Consider the following 25,679-nt stretch of genomic DNA (forward strand, 5'->3'; position numbering starts at 1 on the left):
GATTGTCTTTCAGATGGGTTATAGTCGTTCAGCCCCTCCAGACGAATCAGCCTGTGGCTCCGTCCCTGTGTCTCTATTGATCCCCTCATTATTGACTTTCCCTCTATTAAAAGATTATATTTTCTCAGCTGTGACATTTTGTGGCATTTCATTAGGTCATACACGCAGAGGCTCACGTGCAGACCGGCGGGGAAAGTTGGAGAGAGTACAGTAATCATGGACTACAATTAAATGCGCAATTTCACATCATGGGCTCGAGCACAATTGCTTGTGACTCTTTTATTGCAGAGTGCAAGTTAGAGTTACATTACATAATGACAGCGGCGCAGAGCTACACGCTGCGTCTCCCAGAACAAAGTGACCGTCGTAAATCTGCGGAGAGTTTGATAAAGATTTGTTTTAATAGAAAAGACACAAGCTATTTCGCCATATGCTGAGATTAATGTCTTTTTTTGAAAATAATTTACTCAAGTCTGAGCAAAACTTTCTGCCCGTACTCGTACATGTTGGAAACTTGACGCCATGTTGGTGTTGAGGGTGTTCGTGTCAACAAATTTTACAAAATTGTAAGTGCTACTGACTCTGCTCCGTTGCCAGATGACTGTACAGTAAACCTTGTTATTTGTATGCTAGTACACTAAATGACTCCAATACTATACTCAAGAAGACAGTTTTTCCGGTGCTTGGAGCAGATCACCGTATAAAGAGGTCTGTGAGGAGCCGATGACGTCAGCTCATCGAAGTAGTAGGGCTGCAACTAACGAAAATTTCATAAACGATTAATCTGTTGGTTCATTTCTCGATCAGGCGATTAGCTGTTTTGTCCATGAAAAGGTAAAAAGTGTCGACCGTGTTTCCCAAAAAAACCCTAGATGATGTTTTGTTTTGTCCACACACCAAAGATAATTTAGTTTACTGTCACAGAGGAGCAAAGAAACCAGAACATTTTGAGGTTTAAGAAGCTGAAATCAGAGAATTTGGAGCCGATTAATCGATTATCAAAATAGTTGGCGATTAATTAAGTAGTCGATCGCTAATCGATTAACTGTCGCAGCTCTACGAAGTAGAAAAAAAAAATAGTTGCACTCGGACGCCTGAGCTTTTGTCTTTAACTTTGGCCACATTTAATGTGGAAATCTGACATTGTAACAAATACAAAATAATGAGAAGCATAAACGCTCTAATTGCTAGATTCGTTCACGTTGAATCATTGTCCGCCCTGTCCGTTGTATCCGACCTGTCCGTGACGGATCGACCCGCACAGAGACGGACGGTCACACGTCCCGCCCACAGGAATGCCCGTGTCCCGGCGGGCGCAGCGTCAAGGTCTCCTCAGGAATGTCGGAGAGCCCTCGGGCCCGTCACCTGCTCGGTTGCTGGTCAAGCGTGACTGGGTCGCCGCGCAAATGGAAAAGGCTGACCATGTAAGGCTCTGGTGCCAGTATGGACCATGACTCAGCGATGTATCTATGGCCCTGATCGCACAGCGTCACAGATCGGGAATGGATGGAAAAGACACCTGTCGTCTCCGCGATCGTTCACGTCAGTGGTCCTCGACCTCTTTTTGGCCCTTTGACCCTGGTAAAACCCAAACTATGTCCATTTGCAATCTCTTGTTGCATATGTGGAGGTGTGTATCGCTGCTTCTCAAAAGTATTTTTGGTCGCTAACTTGAGGCCTGCAGGGGGTAATGTTACCCGGAAATGTACAAAATAAAATTCGAAAATGGGGCAAAGAAAAGGGTCTCACCTCACGGTTCCCGTAGTAGCTCTGCTGGACCTTCATATCAGTTATAACATATCAATAAGGAGATGAAAACCGGCTAATGGCGCACTCAAACTGCTGGATGGACTTTTAGGTGAGATCGCTTTGACAAAGCCTTTCCACGGTCAGAGATCTTAATACAGAATGAAGCTGGAGCCGATTTTAAACTACTTGCACATCCGCTCTGACCCTACACGGCCCCCTTTCGTGAGTCAGGAGTCAAGCGGCGGGGATTAACCCTGACTCCAGGGTATAAGAACAACCCATTTATGGAGCCAAGCACGAGTGAGTAGAGCGTCGGAGGAGGAAGAGGATGAAGTGACTTATTTCACAGCAATGTTATGATGGATGAAATGTACCGAAATAAAAGAGGCCAGGAATGTGAAACCTGTCTGGTTTTTCCACCGGACGAAAGGACGCCGTCCTCTGTGATTTGGTCACGAACTCTGCTGTCGTCTATGTCCTTGGGAACTATTTGGTTACTTTGACTTTGTTGTTTGTCTAAGTTGATACGTAATGGAAGTGGAATCACTTAATGAAACTGCTTAGTTCTTCCACCTCCGTATTGTGACTCCCACTCAAGGACGGTGACTAATGGAACATAAGAACCCGAGTGCCTCGAGGTGATTGTCCCGACACAGAGTGGCGTTTCGAATGCATCCTCTTCCATTGTCTCCGACTCATTCTTTCTTTCCTCGTTTTTGTTTCCCGCGGCCTTGAGGAGGAATTTAGTTTTGTCAGAGGAAATACAGGCACAAGGCCGAGCGTTTTTACAATGGAGCAATTTGGGGACGAGCCAAACCCTCTCTCCGTAAGAAGGGGGAGATTAATGCGGAGCCAGATTCCTCGTCACTCCTCCCGTAGTTTGTCAGGAGAATCCACATTTTCCCTTCGGCGAACTCGCAGTTCAAACCCTCCCACCATCTGCGTAATCCTCTCAGAATTGGGTCCATGACATCATGCGGTGATAACAACGCGAGAGCCATTGGCTTTTTTTTTGGAGGGGAGGGGGGGACGGGGACTTTTAAATAGATTGGGCTGGAAATCATAACAAAGTTTAAGGGATTTGAAATGGTTTCCCAGTGATGTTCAAATAGTTTCTTTCTCTCAGATCTTTTTCCTTTATGATGCATGAGAACGTTTGGTCCCGGTTTCCAGTGCGTACGGCGAAGGGATGGAGCTGGTCACACTCGGGCCGTTAACTCAGAGCAGAAGTTCATCTCGGGTCTTTTATGAATGGAGAACAACCACCCCCCCCCCCCAAGTCACCCATCATAGAGACTGAGTCATCCCAGACTCTTCAGTTGCGGTCAGACGGTTTCCGAAGTTTAATTTGTTTTTAAAATTCAAGCCTACAGTTGATGAAGTTGGTTCACGTCGGGGGATTTGTTTTTCTACTCCATTACGCCATTGTTTAGAGGCTTCCTTGGGCTTTCCAGTGGATGAGGGGGCGGGGGGGGGGGTAGTCGTCGCTCCCGTAGAGATGCCGATGGATGTGGAGTGAGTAGAGAGCGAGCCAGCAGGGTCACGGTGAGTCACAGACATTAGCCACGGTTTGAACTAATCGAGTAGAGCCTCGTTTGCCGTAGTTGAAGCCATCGGACCTGGGAGATGTGAGTGGAAAGGAAAGATGCACTACAGATGGAGAGGACGAGGGGGCGAGACGATGTCCTGTGTTCTGATAGTTTGAACCCTCACTTATTGTCGAAAGCTCTTTCAGTCCCATGGCCGCTGGCCTGTACTCCAGACTCTCTGTCCGTGAGAGTCGCCGATATTCAAGTCTCTTAATCTCGACGATGATGCAGAGAAATTCACACCTTTCTCCCAGAACATCATCCTCACCACTGGTAACACCACGTCACAGCCGGCCTTGTCTGAGTGTTGGGAAATCTTTTCAGGTTGCGGTGTTGATGAAAATCTTCTCTGAAAAAAAAAGACATCAATTGTTTGAACAATTGAATGGACAAATTAAAAAAACAAGACATAATGAATGTAACTCTGGCAGGAAGTCCAGTCCTCACACTGAAGAGTGTGAACACGTCATTGCTCATTTGACATCGCTAATTACTAACTCATTGAATTTTACAGGAGGAACTTATCACATGTTATCATATTGACATATCATATTGGTTTAATATTTGTGACATTTTTTTGATATCTTATATCAATTCTAATGTAATTCCCTGATGTATGTAAGGAGGGAATTTTCAAAAAAAATTTGACAATAGGTGCAATAGGTTAACTTTACTTTTTACTCTCTAAAAAGATCAGGCCAGCCGAAGCGTAAGTCCAAAATACATTTTTTGGAAAAAAATAAAACAGGGGTAATGCATCCAAACCCCTCCTGATCATCACTACAGTATGTTACCGTGCCGCTTGAATGAAGCTGTCAATATGTCCGTGACAGCTGCTGCTCTCTTTGTCGCTCCAGTCATTTGACATGAATGACAGCGGGTCACTTGATGTCGCCGCTGGTGTGAGTGCACACAGGAGGCGCGTCAAGTGTTTTGCACCATGCACGGAGGAGATCCTGTTTTCGTGCGATGACCGCATGCCCTGAGCGGGGGGGGGGGCAGCCAAACATAGCCGGGACCCTACATGAACGGCCTTTGTTCCGCTCTCACAAAGTGTATTTTGCCATCATGAACGGGCCCTTAACCGTGACTCCAAAAGTGAGGGATGACTCTTATTGCTGGCATGAGTTCCGCGCTTTCCTGCGTGTGCCTCCGCAGCTGTTGATTTGACACTTAAGCTTTGACTCGGCCTTGCGTGCATGTCTGATTACATGCGCACATGGCTGAGTGAGTGTGCGTCGTCTCTGTGAACTCCTGCGTGCGTCCTCTTGACCTCAGGGGTCGAACTGTGTGGCCTTGTCCCTGTAAGGCAGAATGCTGGGCATGCTTTGCCCCTGAGCGCACCGTAGGTAGCATGTCACGTTTATTCTAAAGGTTCTGGGCAACTTCACCAGCATTCAATTACGGACACGCGGCTGTGTCTCGATTACCGCCGGCTTCACTCGAGTCGCCCTCCTCTCGCAGATAAGACGTCCGAGTCATCTTGACGGCTCTCGCCCCTTGTAGAAAGATCGGAGCATGTTTCATCAGCCAAGAAATTAGAGATGCGAAGCAGAGCAGACGTTTGGATCTTAACGTTCTGCTGCCAGGTCAACATACACAAAGCTTAATCAGCGGCGAATCTCCCAAGACCATATTTATATCAAGATAAGTTACTGCATGATCGGGTAAAATCAGGTTATTGACAAAACTTAAAACATAATAATCAACTTTATATATCAACTCTCAAAACAGCCGTCACGATGTGCTTCACAAAGAAGGAAAAGGAAAGAAAACAATCAGAATCAAAGACAACAAATAGAACAATACAACACGGTAGGAGAAGCAGCTTTGCCCAGTTTGCCCTGTCTTCCGACAACTTTGTAAAAAAATATAAAAATGCTATCTGTTATTAAATATAGATCTTATATGTCCTTCAAACAAAGGCGTTGCATCTATTAGACAGATTACTGAATTATATTATTGCTTATTCTAATTAATTGGAAAGAAATCCTAGTCAAAATCATTGAATTTGTTCAGTGTTTCATAAAATTTCTTTAAAGCTATTTCCTCTGGTCCAGACCAGACTCTCTCATCCTGCATAGGATGGATCTCAAGTTATTCCCAAGGTGCATAGGCAATTGTCATTCTCACGAAGCACGGCCTCTCAAATGATTGTCTTCTTATCTGAGATAAAGGAAATCTTATGGATTCGTAGGAGCCTTTAAAATGATTTCTCCGGGGACAATGTGCTTTTATTAGATCAGGTCACAGTTGAAATACAGAAGGGAAATGGTAGAAAAGGGAGAAGAGAGAGAGACGAGGAGGTGGTGGTGTCATGCAGCAGTGGTCTCTGGCTGGAAATGGAACCAGGGATATTACAGTCACAGTGTGATGTGACTTAACCTCTAACCCACTTAATCCCATGGATGTGGCGGGGCGTTGGTAATTACAGCTGGGGCGGGAATATTCAATCCAATTACAATGATGAGGGACTTTTAATTTGTACTTACAATCAGCACGTTGCACATCCATTAGTAACGAATGACAACTGCGTGAAAGGAGGCTAATCGGCAGGGGCAGGCTTTAAAAAAAATCCACCTGCAAAGAGACCAAAGTATATGATATATATATATATATATATATATATATGATTAGAGAATTACATTTCTTGTGTGCAAATATGTGTGGAATACAGCTTTCCTCCAGTGGTCGTGGAGCAGACTGCAGCGTCTTCAGGAGCTGCAGAGGAAGGGGAGGCTTTTGGATCGGAGGTTACTAGAATTCCAACAATGTTCCAGTTCAGACATACCACCAGGAAGTTTTCTGTGTGTGTGTGTGTGTGTGTGTGTGTGTCTTACTGGCACGGATCGGAGGAATGGAACGATGTTAGATCAAGTGGTTACCGTGGAATTTTCTCCCCATCTGCTTCGAGCTTTCCCGAACCACCGCTGATGCTGGCGGAGGCCCGATCGCTCGGTGATAACAAAACACCCACCAGCTGTGCGAAAAATATCCTCCCCCCCAAAAACTTTACCTCGTCGCCTCCCGAAGGCCTGGTACGTGCGGACAGACACGTACACACACACACACACACACACACACACACGCATACATACAAACAACCTAAGGCCCCGGAGGAGCCAAACCCCCCTTATAAGGCAAAATGGCAGGTCGGTTTTCAGAGAGAATCTGTTTTGCAGCGTCCTGGGCGAACTTTGGTATTTGTGGCTGGGAAAAGCATCAAGTATGCAGAAAGGACATCCTTCAGTGTTTGTTTTCCCTGCTTCCCTGCATGCATCCTGTGGTTCTGACTGACTGGCTGCTGGCATTACGTAAAAGCCAGACCTGTGCTTATATATTTCTTTCCACCTCAGTTTTGGTAAATGATTCAGCAGAGCCCGACCAAATGAATGTCTTCAGAGCCTGGTTATGAGTATAAACAGCTTTCCTTGTCTTCTTTCCTTTCTCTTTCTTTTTTAAACCCGACGCGCTGATTGTTCCAAATTTGTGGCTTGTGTATGCTGCACGTTTTTAGGCGACGTGACATTTTACGTGTACATGTTCCATTTTGCTAAGCGTTTGCAGATCGGGGGGGGGGGGGGATTTGATAATGTATTGATTATCTCTGCACCCTCAGATGTCTTACGCAGGTGCATGTGTACGCGCGTGTGTGTGTGTGTGTGTGTGTGTGCCTGTCAGTCAGTCAGTACATACCTGAGCTCCCAGGTATGTAGTTAATCATGTCCACCTACGGTCATTCAATAATCTCCACTAGAAATGGCGACTCACGCCACAGTTATCCCACAATGCCCCCTTCTCCTCTTTTTTATCAGCAGCTCGTAATTATGTGCTCCAGTGGGAGGCATGCAACTCACACACACATGCATGCATTAACACACAAACACACACACACACACACACACACACACACAGCTTGATTAGCAAACCCAATGGATCGCCTTGCTCTGTATTCCAAGAACATTCCATAAGCATAGAGCCATATAATTGCTTTCTACACAACTGCGGCCACCTCCTCCTCTTTATCGTCCTCCATCTCCTTCTGGGCTGCATCCACCTCCATCCATACCTCCTCCTAATTCATCCTGCTCATTGACATCAGTTGTTTTTCTGTCGAAATAGTTTTGACTAAATCACGACTAAAACTAAACTAAAACTCCAGTGAATGGTGTACTTAAAGCGGCAGAAACATTAATGTAGCGGGATGCTCAAGCTGCTTGTATGCAATAGTTTGCAAGCAAGTACATTTTTACCAAAACTGATGTGAAGTCATTGATTATTACTTTGTTTTTACTTTGATTTTAGTTTTTACGTTAACGTTTGTGTCCAAATCATTTCAAAGTCTCTGGTACTAAGGAGTCTTTTACCGGCGAATAATTGTCACATTGAGTTACTATAGCATTAGCCCGTAAAAAGTAAGAATATCTTATTCTTCATGTTGCAGTCCCTCTGGTTGTGTGGGTTTCACCGATGAAGAGGCAAAGTTACTGCTCTGGCATCGCTTTCCGCGGCTCTTAAAGCAACTGGACAACATTGGCTAATGCAGTTTGGCCCAGTGGAGTTGACCCACTTAACAACATGGTCAGCGACTGGCGCTGCAGCAGTCGAGGCACTTTAAAACCCTCAGTGCTCGACTGCTGTTTTTGTATCAGAAAGACGGGCACAGTCGCCCTGAGCAGCGAGTCCCCCGGTGCGATTCCCTGCTGCCTGGACCACTCGCTGGATGTCGGCCCTCCTCTCTCGTTTCTCCCACATTTCCTGTGTCTCTCCACTATGGCTGTCAAATGCGGGGGCATGTCCCCCCAAAAAATATCGTATACTTTTTGTCGATCGTCAAAACGGAACACACAGTTGTTTTTGGATTCATTGTTTCATCACTATCCGAAATGATATCATAGGAAACTGCTGCAACTAACGATTATTTTCATCATCGATTAATCTGTCGATAATTTTCTCGATAAATCGTTCAGTTGTTTGGTCCATGAAATGTCATAAACTTGTGAAAACATGTTGATCGTGATTCCAAAAACCCCAAGAAGATGTTTAGTTTACTGTCACAGAGGAGCAAAGGAACCAGAAAAAATCGTCCCATTTAAGAAGCTGAAATCATAGAATTTTGACTTTTTATAATCATAAATCATAAAAGCTTCTTGAACCGATTAACCGATTATCAAAACGGTGATTCATTTAGTAATCGATTAATGAATTAGCTGTTGCTGCTCTACAGGAAACCATAACAAAAACACTGCAACACTATCCTGAGAACATCACATATTTAAGTTTCCTTTTGTATTGAAATAACCCAGTGATGGATGCTTGTGCGACAATGGGTACAATGCAAACAGGAAGTGCTAATTGGCCACGAGAACCCATGTAAATCCAACTGATATTAAGAGCTTCAATTTGTATTTAGAATGCGCCTTTAATAAATAGATAATTTTTTTTCTTCTTTTGATGATATTCCTCAATTTGCTAATACTTTGAGTAGACTTGTAGGTCATGAGGTTTTAGCTGACACAGTTGCCTTGTCGGTCTGAGGCAATTGACACGCTCACGCCCATGTTTGACACTTGCACCTATACTGAATAAGAATCTGCACGTTGACGAGAAAGGGCGCCTGCACAGGTAAATGTGTTGTTTTCACGCACAAGTGCAGCCAGAGTCAAGTTTGCACACAGTCATGCATTCTTTGTCAGCTCAAGTTTCCATGTTGAAGCAAAGGCTCGGCCCGGGGGCTATTTTCCTACCAGCTTCGCTCACCCAATGAGGTCACACCATCCAGAATCCCGGGAATGTGAAGAATGGCGAGGTTCAAGAGCCTCAGAACAGCGCTGCGTGTTATCAGATTGAAGGCGGCTGATGGAGAAGGGGGCGAGGTCTTGAAATGTGATCCGCTTCGATAACAGTGAAACGAAGGAGTGGGGAGGGGACGGCACACTGCTTCACCTTTTTACAGCGTCTTCTCTAATCTGCGATCCACCTGCCGGGGCGTCACTTCGGGCGCGGCTTCATTTACGTTGTTGTTGTTTTAAATAAAACTTGGACATACCTTAACTTAACAACATGATCCTGACACCAATGTCAGGTTCAAACACTTCACCACAGTGTTGTCAGACCCACATTCAGCTCATAGCTTGTGTCCCAGTCTAACCCCAGATCAGTTGTAGATTAGATTGGATTCCTGCTTGTATGAGATCAGACGATGTCTGAAACTTTCCCCCCAAGTAAACTAGTTTGAGACAAATCCACTAAGGTGAAATAGGTCTTTCAGACAAGTCGGGCTGATTCTATACAATAACACCTTTGTCGAATGAGCAGTGACTGGAGGTTGCAGTTCAGTAGAGTCCCACAGTTTGTTGTAAACATCATACAGTAGAGCTGCAGCAAAAATATATTTTGATTATCAACTGATCTGCTGGTTCATTTCTTAGTAAATAAATCTAAAACATTTGCTCATATCCAAGGGGCCTGGATGATATATTTGAAAATACTGTCATACATAGATATTATTATCATATGTTAAAAAGAAACACAAGTCAGAGAACTTTTGGCATTTTCTTTTTTAATCAAAAGATAAAATTTCTGTCAATCGTCTACACAATTAATATACTGATCACTGTAGTTCTACTATGCCGCTGTCGGTTACAGTAATATCAAGTCTGACCAGGCGAATAGAAGGAGAAAAAAAAGAAGCCAGTGCATCCCTCCATCAAATTCCAAAAGAGCCTTTGTGGAAATATTATTATTAGAAATATTTGTTTTCTTCTTCCGCAGAAGTCTTAACTTCCTGTTTTGAATCATCTGTTGAATCATAGAATGATTAGTTTGTGACAGAAAACACAGAAATATGAGTCTGAGTAAATGTCTGCACTGTCCAAAACTCAAGTGTGCAAAAGCGTGGAACCGCGCATCGCGGAACAATTCACAAACAGAATGCTGAGTCCTGCACGAATTCCAATAACCACTGTCTTTTTTTGTTATCTTTGAAAAACCCTCCCGCGTGAGGGGTTTATCATCGCCAGTGTGTTCTGATCATTACAATGTGCCCAGCCATTTCCCCGGAAGACAAGACGTCCGTTGTCCAGGCGAGCGGACGGGGGCGGCGGGCTTGGCCTGGTGGTCCGTAGTGTGTATGGGGGGTTTTTTTGACGGCGATCGGGCGAGGATGCTTGCTATTCCCCCAAGTGTCTGGAAAGTGTGTCGTTTCCATTACAGTCTGTCTCGTTCCACAGCAGCAGCAGCGGCAGCAGCAGTGATGTTTTTGCATGGAGGCCCTGGGGTGAGAGGCGAGCAAAGCAAGGTAGGGGAGGGAGGATGGGAGAGGGAGGCAGAGGGGGAGTGGCTGTGGCCCTCACAGACACACACATGCGTTACAGGTGGAGCTTCAAAGACGTAGTTGGCCGGGCCTGGCTGCCGGCAGGCGGTTATCACTGACAGGAACCAAGAAGCCGACTGCCAGAGACTCGGTTCAGACTAGTTAGTCACAAGTGACTGCGGTTGCCAAGCAGAGGAATTACACGATGACTGATCAGCCCGTCGGCGCGCATGCAGACACGCTCACAAGCCAACAGTGCTAACGCGGCTAGAAAGCGCCACCAGTCATCGGGAGCTGCTTTCAGACATGCACTGAATTCTGGAAAATGTTCCTGAAATTTTCTGTACAGGCTGAACGTAAGAAGGCACTTTTCCGCAAACGATGCTCCGGACATTTTTCGAAATTCTTTTTCCCCACCAGCCGCTATGTCAAATTCACAGAAAATGTCAGAGCGAGTTGAGTCTGGAAGATTCGCAAGTGGCGAGCTCCACCAAGGCACCGGCCCCGTGCCACAAATGTTCCTGCCGTTGTGAACGCGTCCGAACCTGGATGGTAATTTGTACCCCATCTCCGACCCAATGTCAGCTGGGATTGTCTCCACCCGCACTCCTGCCATCCTCAGGGGATGAAGAGGTATAGATTATGGATGGATTGTGGAAGTACACGCAAAAAGAAACCCAATCTCCAAACCCCGATAGTAAAATTTGCCATTTTTATTCAGGTTTTTATATCCGCGGTCTTCTTCATCAGTAGTAAGCTGGACCAACGGAGACGGTCACACAGCCAAAGGCATTAAAGTATAATGATGCAGTTCAGGCAACTTTTCAGTGATGCAATATTAGTAAAGAATATCAACTGTAGTAAAACTGTCTGGACGGTGAATATGCGATGGCTAACTAACAGTTATCGTCTCACTAAAATGAACATCATTGTTACACACAGACAAAATGAAATCACTCACTGCTTTTTATGATTGTGGACTTTCCAAATGGCTTGGCTCTAATGGCACAACCCAAATAAATATTGGATATTTTATGAGTTGAGTTGTCCTCGCTCTTCGTCACTGTCGGGATGCTCAGACTGCAAAGTCTCACTTTGTACCAGTGACAGCTGTTTCTTAATGTCTGTCCTGTCACGTCAATGTCCAAATCGTGTAAATTGTCACACTATCAAAGGAAGGAGAAAAGTGTGCACAATAACTCCAGTTCCAGCACTAAAATATTCCTGCGGCACAGAATGTCCTCGTTGGGTTCCGTTGCCGTGCTCTCGACACAACTCTCCGCAGAGGTCAACGGTGCGGTAGTAATTTGCAGAGTCTGTTTCATCATCTGTTATGGCTGAAGTGTTCAGTTGTTCTGCAGCTGAACTGAAGAAGTGGGTCAGTGATCCACGCAACTTTTACGCAATCGCAGTGCAGTTTCTGATTTGGTTTACTCGGTGACCTCTTTCGTAAGATATCCTACGCAAAGCTTTGCGTGTCCTCTCGTAGGATCTTCAAGACTTTTGTTTTGTAACTTTAAAGAAGAGGTTATTTAACAGACTCCTCACAACACAAGCAATTTGTTCATTTGGACTGCGGCGCCTCCAGAAGACATAAAAGTGATCTGTGATGTCCTAAATCTCGTGGCTATTGCCCCCTGCATCTGAAAACCTGCACCAGACCGTCATGGAGTTCAGGGAAATTTGGATCGGACCGGTCGACCGCAGATTGTATTGGCAAGTTAACAAAAGACCCTGAACAATTAAGGATGCACAGCAATCCCAAAGGAAAGATGGGGTTATGCCGAGAATACGTTCGCCAGTGTGCAACAAACCCACAAGAGCAGCATATAAACCTCAATATGAACTGTACCAGCCACAGCAGCAGCAGCTGTGTGGAGACATCGCCGGGGGTCTACCTGTGTGTGAGTAAAAGAAAAATGACGCAGTTGTACTGCATCTTGACTTTTCTCCGATTTGTGTGCTTCCCTTGAGGACGAGGCCTGCTCAATCTTCCTAACACATCATCACGCAGAGGTAGGCTACACGTCACGACTAAATCCCCGCAGTGTGGTGAATTCCACATGGTTTTCGTCCGTCGTGCTTCCAAGGCAGGTCTCTGGCTCCGGCCCTGCTGGTTAACATTAGCACCTGACCTCTTGTTGCGGGGCTTTAAAAAGGAGGAGGAAAGAAAGAAAAAAAAAACTTTCTGGGAAAGCCCTTCATTAACATTTATGGGAAACCTTTTGGCCCGTCTCGCTTTTCTTTCCCCTTACAAGATTAAAAAACATACTCCTTTCCTCATTTTTTCCATACCAGCCCCTCCCATACGTCTAACTTCACATGGCTGTTTTGGGAAATCCCTCATAATGGGCAGTTAGTCTGTACTTTGCCTGGCAAATTCAGCTTCCCCCCCCCCCCCTTTGGGAGCACATCCATCACATTCTTTGGAAAGAGTGGGTGTAGCCGTGGTGGTATGGTGGTGTTTTCTTTCTGCAGAGCGCTCTGTGTTTCCAGGATCTTTTTTTTTTATTTTTTGCTCTGGACCGAGCAAAGAGGAACAACCACTGGAACACCTCAACGATGAGAAGAATGCAGATTTGAAAGGACAACAGCGCTTGCGTGGCTCCAAGGGGTCGCTATAGAACCTCGGTCTATTCCGGCTTGTGCTTTTCTTGCAGATATTCCGCGTGTCAACAGCATGAACATGAACCGACACTGGCTCGTGGTGCGAGCAGTCTTTTTTTAGGGAGCAGGTCTTGTGAGTCAGACTCCTCACATTCAGCGAGGTCAAAATTCTCGGAGCGTGACTACCCTCTCCTCCCTCCTCGCTTGCGTGGCTTCCCTGACCTCTGAGCCGGGGGTTCCTCTTTCTCCCAGCGAGCGGGCACTGTTCCCCACGAGGGCCTCCCTGCGCGGGAGGGGATGAAGAGAGAAAGGGGGAATCCTTCCACACGCAAACCCCCCCCCCCCCCCTTCATCTTAGCGTGACTCACCCAAACTCTCCGCCCCCTTTTTCTCGATCCCGTCTCGTAGCTCTGTTCTCCTTCCCCGCCACCAAACATATCTCTCTCTTCCCGTGGCAAAGGCAACGGTAGGTCAGGCTCCGGGCCACACGGACCCAGACGAACCTCTCGCAGACTGTGTTTGGTCGGACATTCCGTTCTGCAGCGCACCCTGGGCCTCACAAATGTTGAAACAACTTAAATATGCGGGAGCGCTGGGTATTATTATTTTTTTTACTTTGGCTTTCCAGGGGCCTCAACCCGTGGAAGGAAAACAAACAAAACGGGGATTCCATCTCAGATCATCTCAATTGAATCATCTCTCGGTACACGTGAGGCGGGTGCCAGGTTTGGATGCTGTAAGGCTAATAAGCGGTTAACCGTAGTGCTCGGAAAAGCCTGAAGGGTTGTGGGAAATGACTCCTGGTGACAGTTGTCAGGCATTCCACTTTCCACTGAACTTTTAGTCCCCATCCCGTATGACCTCGCACAGTGGCAGATGTCTCCACAAGCACATTGGTTCATCCCGTTGCTGAATGTTATTCAGCTTGGTCCCAGTGTTATGGTAAGGACCATGCTACGTTTTGCGTAAAATGGTTATTCCTCCAAAATCACAGCGCTGCACTTCTTTCTTTAAATTTTGGGACTGAAATTAACTTGACATCTCTAGTAGTGACATATATTGCATATTGTTTCCGTATTGTTCCCTAAGCTTTTGAGATATGAGTTCATATCAGTACATTGAAGGTGAATAGAACTTTGTGGTTACAGCATTTGCAAAATGACATTTGTTTTTTTCCAGAGACGGTTCCCCCGTTTGCTTGTGAGAACGCTTTGTACAGATTATCATATACAGTAACTTGTTGCTGAAAAACAAAACTTTCTGCTCGTAGTTTTGCTTTGAATAACAGAAATGCAGTTCCACTGTACGGATATCACCAATTTGTTTTTTGTGTGTAGACAATTATTAAGTTTAAAAGTTTTGAACATATTTCTGCCATTTGTCTTGGCACTATATGAAATTCATTTAACAGACTGATTGAATGCTTACCTTATAATGGCTATTTGAAATCGATCTTCATTTCATATGGAAACTAATTGATGCTTGGTGTGGTGGGAGAACACCCAAACTTTCAAACAACGGTCCAAGTGATTTGTAGTAATAAGGGCTAAAAGATGCACAAAAAAACTTGGTATCGTCGGTTAAACACTGTGGACAGTACAGTTTAAAAAACATTTGATCCTTCACACACACACACACACACACACACACACGCACCAGACTTTATACTTACACTGTAGCACATGGACCGATTGAGTCACACAATGTGCTCACCTTGAACTCCCCGCCTCATCACCCTTTTGCTGAAGACGTGGGTGGTCTTGTGTCTGTCATGCCGCCCAGGTAGGCCAAAGGTGGCGGCGAGTAGAGTTTCCCCCACTCGGGTTTTCCTTTGAGAAGAACGAAAGAAAGGGAGGAAGAGAGGAGGACAGCACTGTACGTACAGCTCGTTTTCTCTGTACATTCTCGACACGGACAACACTGACTGCCCTGTGCTTGATGTGTAATGGTGAAGTATGACTTGTCACCGGTTCGGCTGGTGTTTTACTGCCTCCGATAACGACATCAAGTGATCGCTCGGGTAAATAAATCTCAGTTTATCAGGGAATAGCTGAGAAGCTTTATCGCCCCGCGCAATACGATGGAGGGGAGTGAAAACGACCTTTAACCAAACCAGCGCTCTCCGTGCTTACGTTGGGCCTCCGATATTTGGAATATTTCACTCCCCCCCCCCCAATTGATGTCATGCAGCACAGGAAATTTTGGTTATAAAAGCAGTTTATTGGCGTTGCTTGTCATTGGTATAGAGCAGAGTGACCTGGGGGGGCATGCAGGCTGTTTGTCTTGAGTACAAACAGCCATTGCTGACGTCCGACCGGTCTACATTGCAGAGTGCTGCCGTGATGTTTTTTATCAAATCAGTGTAGTCAGGCAAAGGCTGAACTGTATTTTTTCCACGAGGTAGGCAAGTTTATTGGCCTTACCCCCTTGTTTGGGTATGGAGGTCCGGTCCGTGGGGGGTCAAACCCAATAAACACGGAGGAGTCGGCGGCAATGGATTTACCGAAGCCCCCTCTGTTTTTCCCCACGGTGGAGGGAGGCTCACCTCCGTCCCTCTGCGTTCCAACAGCTCCTAGCCTGCAGCCCTCCCGTATTTGTGGAGCCATCACAGTGAGAGGTAGGCAGCAGACACATTCTTTACAGCCCTGCTGATTGGCGCGAACACTTTATTTGCTCTGGGACAGACTATGGACTTGTCAAACAGACTCATATTTCTGTTTATTTTCGCAGAACTCTCTGTACTCTGCTTGGGTGTCTTTCCACGGGAGTCTCGCACTGTGACCAGCAAGGTGTTACAGTGCAAGGTGGTACTTAACTGACCCCTTCTTTATTGAAGAAGTTTCCAAATGTTTCCCCTGCTCTTTAAGTACATATTCCCTGCCTATTTGAAAGTTACTTCCTGTTGTCCTCTGCTCTGAAATGTGCAGGACTCTTTTTCCTGTTAACAGATCACTTAGGTGGTAAATAGTGTGACCTTAAAGTGACTGTACAGGCCTTATTCAACAGTTATTCCTTAATATTTGGTCATTTCTGATGACCTCCTGTAATTACACGATATTTGGACGATAGCACAAATCTTTGAGGATGTGTAAGAGGTTTTTTATTATTTTCTATTTAAGCTTTGATATACATTCGGAAAATCTGACCTAGATTCTTGGAGCTTGGTAATGTTCGAGGTAGATAGACAGACTGACTTATATTACCCATCCATGCATCAGCTATAGCTCATCTTTTGAGGTCCCTTTGAGGAGCCAGTCTCGGCTGACATTGGGAGAAAGGCCGGGTACACTTTGAACAGGGCTGACATTTAGAGACTAACAACCATTCACACCGACGGCCAATTCAGTTTTGCAGAATAGCCTTTTACCTGCCAGTGTTTGGACTGAAGAGGAGGCAGGAGTATGCGGTTAGCAGGCACAGGGACATTTGCAACATTGCAACCCCACACAGGAAGGCCTTCGACCAAACCAGGTTTAAAACTCAGAATCCTCTTGTTGTGAGGCAACATTAATTATATTCTAACCCTCCTTTATACCATATAAAAACTGAGAAACTATACTATTTTTGCTTGGTAGAAATTAAACTTTTTGTTTAATCGTTCCAGGGCATAAATTGACACCCCCTGTTCATTAAAAGTATTCATGATGGTACTCTCTTTCAATTTGTATCAATCTAGTTTTCTGTCTAGAATTTAATAAAAGGACGAGACAATGAAGAGCCCCTAGAGTATTATAAGAAAACTAATTATGGAGAAATCTTTATTCCCCACTTCCCGGGTCTCTTCACAGCCGGCCATCCACGCTTTTATGAGTAATTACATGATGAATGCAGCCTTTCGGATCTGAAATGCAAGTTATCTTTCGCACTCCGAATGCTTTTACAAAGATACACACCATTTAACAATCAGAGCCACAATGTCCTGCTCTTTTCAATTGATTTGTTTAATCCTGGCACGGGCGCTTGTCTCCCGCCATTCGGACGGCTGTAAATGTGTCCGAGCGGGACTAAAGCGTGGCATTTTTTCCTCCTCGGAGCCCTGATATCCTGGGAGCCCCAAGTGAAAGGAGTCTAACGGTGCAGTTTGGCTCAAACAGCTCTCTTTACTGGGACAGACGTGCCAGATCCTTGTGGTCGATGTGGCGCGAAGGGGTCTCCAGATCTGCTACCGTTAACTGTGCACGCCTTCACGTTGACCTACTTCTCAACATTTATGTAATGCTAAAGCTGATGTGGGGATTGCAAGGGAAAGGGGGGGTGTGGTGGGGTGGGGGGTTGTCATGGCTTGGTTAACCACAGGTATGTTCCAACATACACCAAGGATTTGTCTAGATAATGCAAGGACAGGCCGTGGAGAGTTTGTTTTCTCTTGGCTGCAACTAAATGAGTTGTTGTCATTTCATACTTTCGTTACACAGTCTGACAGTTCAGGAATGCGCTGTTTGACCACCATGACAGCATCGGCCTGCCCTACTTTCCATGTATGTATGCAACCACCTGTGTGGCTCATGTGTGAGTGATCAGTGTGTCCTTTGTGATTACTGGGAGAGATTTCCAATATCAGAACTTTGCACTGTCAGATGTTGTTTTTTCCCCCCGTATGGATCCTTTATGTGTTGGGTGTGCGTGCATCCACGTGTCTACCTGTTTGTGCAGTGGAGTGTACAGTAAGAGGTGTATAACTACTAACAGTAGCCTCTTTACAGCTTGTGCACCTCTACTCCCTCATGGCTGGCATTTATTCCAGCCCTCAGGCGCCCGACTCTAAAGAAGCACTCGGTAGAACGGCCGCGTCGGGCAACCTTTTGACAAATCTATAATTGAGCCATTCAATCGCACTCAACTCTTCGAGGCAAACAAAAGGGGAATCATCTCAGTTTCCTCCATGACGTCAGAGACTTAATACCTGAGAGGTGCAGATAGCCTTATCCAGCGAGTTTGTTGCAAAGCTAATGAGGTCTGTGCATTTATTTTAAAATTCCATTCGGCCCATTGCCTTGAAATGCAGTCGTTGTTTCATTTCATTTCTCTGCTGGTCTTTGAACTCTCCGCTGCATATTAGGCCTCTGCTATCTGTTACAATCATCATCTGCGTCCCCGATGTCCAGCCGGTGCTTTGGCTGTGACGCACAAGACTCACTGCATAAACGTGTGCCCATATGTCAATACAAGGAAGTCATTATTTTTTTCCCTCCTTTTCTTTGTATTTGCTCACTGGCTGCAGCTTCTGATGCTGTTTTGTAATAATTTCAGGTTGAATCATTACTAATGGCTTTAAAGTTACACTAATCAATATCAGATTGTGTCTTTCAGGTCACTGTTCTGGTTTTACAGTCCACAACATAACTGGTTCACTCTCCCTGCCCAGTTTCCTGCCCTGACATATCGACTGTATGTTACCTACGCAGCCACAAAAGGGGCAGACAGACAAAGTCACCACATGCTGCTATATATAGTTGAACACTTGGACAGATATTTCCGCCCTCATGAGTTGTAGGAGAACAAAACAGAGCTAAAAGGCGAATTAATGTCGGACATATGACCCCAGATGAATGTTAATGTTGCTCCACGCCGGCCGGATGAGCCAATAGGCAAATGTTTGCTCACACGAGTGGTATAGCAACTCTATGATGAGATGGTATGTCAATGTAGTGTTCCCAGCTCGTAACTGTCTGGCATTATATGTGCCATTTATACACAAACTGCAGCTGATAACTGTCATTTAAAGAGGTTAACATCCTCGCGTGTGAAGCTCAGAGGAATGCTGCGTCCCCATTATGTCGGAGCGTGGGACTCTGTTGCCTGGGGTAGGGAGGCTAGGATGACCTTCAGGAATGCCATTGTTGTGTTCTCCATTCCCTTTCCAAATGCACCGTGCCCTATCAGACTGATGGGTCCTTTTTAGCAGAATGCGATATCCACGGGTACCAGGGGCGAGAGAAGGGAGACGGGGTTCCATAAAAAGGCCCAAATAAAAGGCTGTTCTCTCTGCTCCGTCTCCCCTGTCCTGGACTGGAACGGCAGGAATGTGGCGGGCAGACCGACTGGCCCTCAGAGCCTTCTGCCCCTAATGAATTTTAAAAGGCCCTTTTCATTCAAAGCAGGGTGCTGGCTAATAGCATGTCGCCTGGCCAAGCACTTGGGGGTGGGGGAGGAGAGAGAGGAGGTGTTGGCAAAGTGGGTTGGCACAGATGCAGGACGGGTATTGGATGTCCCTCGCAGTGAGAGATAATAGGGCGCTCTCCATGGGAAGCTTACTGTTGGAGCGTTGTTGACCCCGCCACGGGGGTCGAAAGAGGATAGAGGGAATGTGGAAGACAAAGAAAGAAAGAGAGCCGAGGAGGATCATTCTTGTTCTTTGAATGTAAGCACTTGTCAAAGGAATAAGTTCACCTTCTGGAAAACGAGCTTAATTGTTGTTATATGAGAATTACAGTTCATTGTTAATGTCCGTATGAAACCGTGGCGAAACAGCCGGTCTGGTTAACCACGCGGACTTGACAGTGGCATCTTTCAAAACGAATCCTTTAAAGGATGCCACTTTACAGTTCACAATGATCGATCGATACTCCGTCACCTTTTGTTACAAAGATAATGAGCATATATAAGTCAGGAAAGACAGTAAGGTCAGGAAGTATTGACAAAAAACAATACCTGACTCATGATTGATGGACTTTGAATTGGTGATTGTAACCATTGAATGGATTTATTTTCCTCGGGGTACAACCTGAACAACAAGAGGAAGCTGCTGAACATAAACTTCTAAGCTTTTTTTTCCTGAAACAGTTGTTTCACACTGGCATATGAATCGTTTCCATATTACCCGGCAACCAGCAGGAGCTCTGTCAATCATTGTTATTTGCATTTTGTGCCCTGCCGTAACCTATAGCAACACAAACAAGGATTGAACACAAGTGATACAATTACATTTATTGGCTGCGTTATCGCCGAAGCACACCTGTCTGTTTAATTGAGGGTTCTCCATTTTTCTATTTCCTGCCAGTGAATAACATTACCGTTGCCGTGACCCCGGGACAGTACATTTGGCAAACGGCACAGGTTTGGTGTAGTGTTACAATGATCAATGCAGCTTTTGACATCTCCGAGATTCCATTCTCCTGGGACATTCCCACACTGCAAAGCGGTTATTATGGGAATGTGTGATCCATCCATTCAGCTTGTCGTTTGTGGCAAAAATTTGTTGATGACGGGGGGGGGGGGCAGCTTTAGATATCAATAATTGCAGAGCGGGATGTCAGCACGAAAACCCCGTTGGACCTCTGAGTGGATGTGTAACAGCAGGAAAGAAGGCGCACGCCTGCCAACTATGCACGAGCACAGAGGTTATCTGCTCCGATGGATGGCGGTTTCCGTTACGACCTGCTGATGGCGACGGCGTCCAAACGGGCTGTAAACTAGATGAAGAATCTAGACGTGTGTAGGTGCGGTGGTGTCAGGACGGGGGTTTTCGTCTCACGTGAGGGCCTTTCGCTGCCAACGAGAGACGCTCAAACCACCACGTCACATGGAAACTTTGGTGATGAATCCCTTTATGGCCTTTGCCGTCTTTTTTTAAAATTCAAATGACTTTTGCCCCAGTGACTCCTGCGCAGCTGCACGATCTCAATCATCCAAAAAAGATGCTGCAAGATGTTTTTCACAGCGTTTTTGTTTTTGGAATGTGCTGGGCGATGCTACTCAGTAAATTCCTCAATCCTTATTGGATTATCTGGGAAACTCACACAAGTCGAAGTCAAAACCCATTATAGATAAAATAGTTTTACTTGATTTAGTATTTTGATTATAAATTATGATCATTTGGCCCCGAACGTGGATTAAATCCAGCACAGCCCCATGCATATATCTGTCCCATTTGGTACATTGTTCACACACACGCCCCAAAGTTAACCCTGGGGTGCTATTAAGAGGAGATGATTCTTTGCAACTGTTCCATGTTTTGCACCCACAAATCTTGGTCCAATCTTGCAAACATATATCAGCCAAAAGAATTACACTTTGTAAACTGAGTTCACGACAGTTCATCAGACAGCCGAGCAGAATTAATCTATACCTGCATGATAACTGAAGTGAAGTGCATGTTTTTCGACACTGGCAACGCATGGGGAGAGAAGATTTGATGATTCTATCGCTTGGCTCAAAGACCACTAATTGATAATATTATTTCTACTTGTTTTTACTTTATTTTACGGGTAATTTTATACCATTATTTTTCCTAGTAGGATTCAGGCAACACCTTTTGTTTAATAGATAAATTACAGTATGTCTGTACTTATCCTTTGTGTGGCAAGGATGTGCCTGACAACTCATAAACTGTGTACACAAGACCATTACATCACCACCACTCGATCTTCTCCTCGGTGTACACTAAACGTGGTGACCCGGCATGAATTTATTTTTCTTTTCAAATATAGATTTTTCTTCTTCTGCTTTCTACCATCTGTCCTTTTTTCTTTCGGCCCACATCTCATTTTCCAATGCGAACGGAATTTCTCGTCCAAACACACACGAGCTGCAGTTTTGTTTTTTTTATACGTCCATGTGGAAGGACAGAATAATTGATGCTCTGTGACACACGTGAACGCAGCAGACAGAGCAGATACCAGGCTGCCGTCTGTCTATAAACCATTACATTTCACGTGATGTCGGGTGGGGGGTGGGGGGGGGGGTGTCAGGGACTGAACAACCCTTTGGGTCACATCACCTCCAGTGATGTCAGAGGAAATGCCAGAGAGCTGAGGTAAAGGGCGGCCTCGCGCAGTCCAGCAGATTCCTGGGCAAACGAGCACTGTGATAGTGGAACCGCCAGAGCGCTGCAGACGAGGTTCAAAATGGGGAAAAGGAGTCACGGATACTGACAGCATAGTATTAAACGGTAGCCAATGAGCAAAGATTTCATCACCGAACCACATTATAGCTGTTGGAACCAGTCCCTCAACCCTTGGGCCTAGAATATGAAGCCGAGTTCATCCTGATTCACGCATTCGAACCTCTATATTGGGACCAGCTATGACATGCAATGACAACATAACACATGACTTCAGGCGAACATTAAAAGCACAAGTGCTCATCAATCATCTGGATCGTTTACTTCCTTGAAACCAGACTCAAAACTTTAATTTGCCACTCAACATCATCATCCGCCAAACGAAATGAAAAGCAGAGAGTGCCTTGGCAGCGTGTTGGCTTGCCTTTTTTGCTTTGCTCAAACGAAAAAATAAATAAATACGAGGGATTAACTGTTACCTTCAATACGCTGCACGCCGCTGCTGTCAGAGCGTTTTAGAAAACCACTAATGAATTTGTGAACCCGGTTTTCTTGGAAGGACGCCGTGTTCCTCGGGGTTAGCTGAGGCGGAGGGATGAGCCACAAAAAAACGACTGCAGCGAGGATGAAACACGGAGGAGGAAAGTTTGATTGTTCTGTGGGATTCCACCGTCTCACTTCACTCGTGTGTGCGTACAGGCCTCCCATTGTGTCGTCTTGGAGGGTGCGTCTACCTGTACGACCTCATGGTCGGGCCTTCCACAAGTGAGGAGAAGGAAGAGGTGTCGTGTTTCGCCAAAGAGCACAGCGAGCAGGCTGAGGTCATAGTGAGATAGGGCTCGTGGAAACACTGATGCTCTTGCAAACATGACAGGGTCTTGGAAACTACTCCCGCTGGCACCCCCCAAAAAAACAGGACCGTTAAAATCTCATTGGGCAGTCGGAGAGGAGGGCCGGGCGGCCAAAGTCCGGCCCCCCCCCCTCCTGCTCTCTCCTCGGGTTTCAGGTTCAGCCAGAGAGGAAGTGCAGGTGAAATTTTGGCCTTTTCTCGTGATTTTCCGTCCAAGTGAATGCATTTCATAATATATGCTAATGTTGTCCGGATGGCAGCCGTCCCTTTCACTTCCTTCCCGTGAATATTTGAAAGACAGATGACCCAGAACATGAAGACAGGAAGAGTGTGTTGGTCCTTCAGGGTATCTTATTTTCCGCAGCCACTGCCTTATAAAAAGTTTTTTAACGTACTTCCTCGAAAAATGACATCATTTCATGGCTCGCTTAAATGATGTCATCGCGACCTGTTTTGCCAAAAAAAAGGGTTTTTGTTTAACTGCGCTCAATCTCAAGAACCAGGTTACCGCTTAATACTGTGCATTAAAGAAACCCAGAGGAAATCCTCAGGCTGATTCCTCCTCTTGTTTACAGATGCCTGATTAGAACTTGGACCACGTCGTCATATTCCCGAAGACAGGAAACACTGATAAATTGGAGCAGATGATGATTTAACTTACTCCATGATCAATTCTTTAAGAGATTTTCTGTTTGTCTCTGCCTGTTTCTTTCAGACGGAGGCGATGAAAGGAGCTCTGAAGGACCTGAATCTGAACATTGTGGAGATGACTGACGAGAACGCCACATTGGACGGAGGAGATGTGCTTTTCACAGGCAGGTCAAACGCTCGTCCTGGCATTTGAGGGCATCGTTTATTGTTGCCACCACAGGGCGCATTATGTTTCAGATAAATGTAAAAGCCATTCAGTAGATCCAGGGTAATCAGGAATCTATTAAATGATCTTTTACTGGATTGAGCTCCTGAGAAACAAAGGGAAAACCAGAGTCCATCGTAAAATGCAGCTCCTGGAACATCCATGGGAAATTACAGTTTTGCTTGTTTATAAAGGAATTAAATAGACCTATGCATTTACATCTATATCAAGAGGTGGCAGCATCTGTCAGTTTGTACTGGGTGGAAATGTGAACATTAAAAAATAAAAATTGGTACTATGGTTCTATATTATGATATTGTTATGAAATGCACTCGCAGGTCTTATCTCCTGCTCTGCACTAGCGACATAACCTACAATTTGATTTAAGGAATCTAGGGGTTATGGAGGAAGACATGCTTGTCAGTTTGTTGTTGTTTCATTAACTTGCTATTTAAGTTAATTACTTGTTTGACTAACTGAATTGTTACGTTGGTTTTGACTACCATGGGTATACAAACACAAAACACACAAAGACAATACCTGCCTATACACTTCATCTTAATCAGAATCGACACCTTAAGAGAAACGATATTTACTATATGGTATTTGTTAAGCCCTGATCGCAGACTTCAAATCCCCCTTCAATACCAATCCAATCCATCAAAGAACATTCTGACGATTTTGATTCCGAGAGCCTGCAAACTTGTTAAATTTGTCGTGGGAGTGGAGCGAGGGAGAGGCCAGGGCGTCTTTATTGGCCTCTCTTTGTGTTTTCTCAAACACCACTTCACAATTTGATGGCAATTGAACATTTCTTCCCAAATCGTCAAAAGACACGTTACACGTTTAGTTTTAATTTACAGTATACGCCAGTCAACCAGCAGACTGGAAAAACTGTTTTTCTTCAACATGTATAATAAATCTCTGGTTCTCATCAGCAACTTGACAAAAGAATTTACAGGATAATTCTGTGTTTGTCAAAGTTGCTTGAACGTTTTCAGTTCCAGCTTTTAAAATGTTCCTGTACAGCCATAAACAAATGCAAAAAAAGGCTCCAACCGTCACAAAATACATTTTAAAGCAGCAATACAGTGCTCTCATTGGCTTACTGGTGTGAGCTAAAGTCGTATAACTTGCTTTGTCATTATGTGTCCTATCAGTGAGATAGCAGAGCCCGAGCCGCACATCTCTCAGACAAGTGGGCAGGCGATTGCGTGCGTCTTTGACGTTTAAGATCCTCCACGCAAACACACTAAGCTGAATCCCCCCCCCCCCCTAAAATAATCGGCGGCAAAAAAAAATGTTGCGCGCCATAGCGCATGGCCTAATCACATCAGCGGGGTCTCCGGGCCGTCACCGCCGACCTCGTATTCTACTCTGCCGTCAGGTAGCAGAACTGACGAAGGCCGAGGATCGAGAGCTCGGTGGTCTGTGTTGGATTTTTTCTGTCCGTTCTGTTTTTAGTCGTGTCGCGAGTTAAAATGTGGGTCAGTGTCTTCCGCGCTGCACAGGCCACTAGGAAATCGCCTAGTACACTTAATTGGGTTTCTAGACACTGGCTCTGTGCTCTCGCTCCTTGCAGCTGAAATCGGTTTCACATGGCAGGGATAGAAAAACATTTCCTGTTGGCTGGGCCCCGGCTAACGGCTCATTTTGTAAAGGCTCAGCGGCAACATCAGGAGCCCGCTCTTGAGCTCAGTGTGCTGCAGCCTCGCCAGGCGTTCGGAGCTCTCGTCTGTTTGTGCCCCCGCCACACTGACCACAGCTGGTCGTTCTCTCAGGCATGCGCACAGTACACTCGCTGCAATGTTCACCCGCTGTTGCTCCGACGGGCTTCGCTGCATTGCTCGGGTGCAGGCTTTTCAGATTGTATCGCCTTTCTTCCCGTCATATTTACGTCACATAGATAACTCACAGCCCAACTTCATTGG

The 25,679-nt window shown here is 45.4% G+C and overlaps 1 protein-coding gene across 7 annotated transcripts in view; it reads left to right on the plus strand.

Annotated features, from left to right (window-relative positions):
* The window catches only part of ddah1 (dimethylarginine dimethylaminohydrolase 1), a 117,777-nt gene that overhangs the window by 73,674 nt on the left and 18,424 nt on the right, over positions 1 to 25,679 (plus strand). For 5 of the 7 annotated variants that reach the window (XM_035648790.2, XM_035648792.2, XM_035648791.2 and 2 more), the window contains one exon: positions 23,608 to 23,707. In XM_035648790.2, coding sequence (XP_035504683.2) covers positions 23,608 to 23,707 — 100 coding nt within the window. Of the gene's footprint in view, positions 1 to 10,578; positions 10,639 to 15,040; positions 15,136 to 23,607; positions 23,708 to 25,679 lie in introns of those variants that run through there. The other 2 variants (XM_035648793.2, XM_035648796.2) reach the window with 2 other exon arrangements.

Source organism: Scophthalmus maximus, chromosome 13 (genome assembly GCF_022379125.1).
Source record: "Scophthalmus maximus strain ysfricsl-2021 chromosome 13, ASM2237912v1, whole genome shotgun sequence".
In the NCBI taxonomy this organism is placed as follows: domain Eukaryota; kingdom Metazoa; phylum Chordata; class Actinopteri; order Pleuronectiformes; family Scophthalmidae; genus Scophthalmus; species Scophthalmus maximus.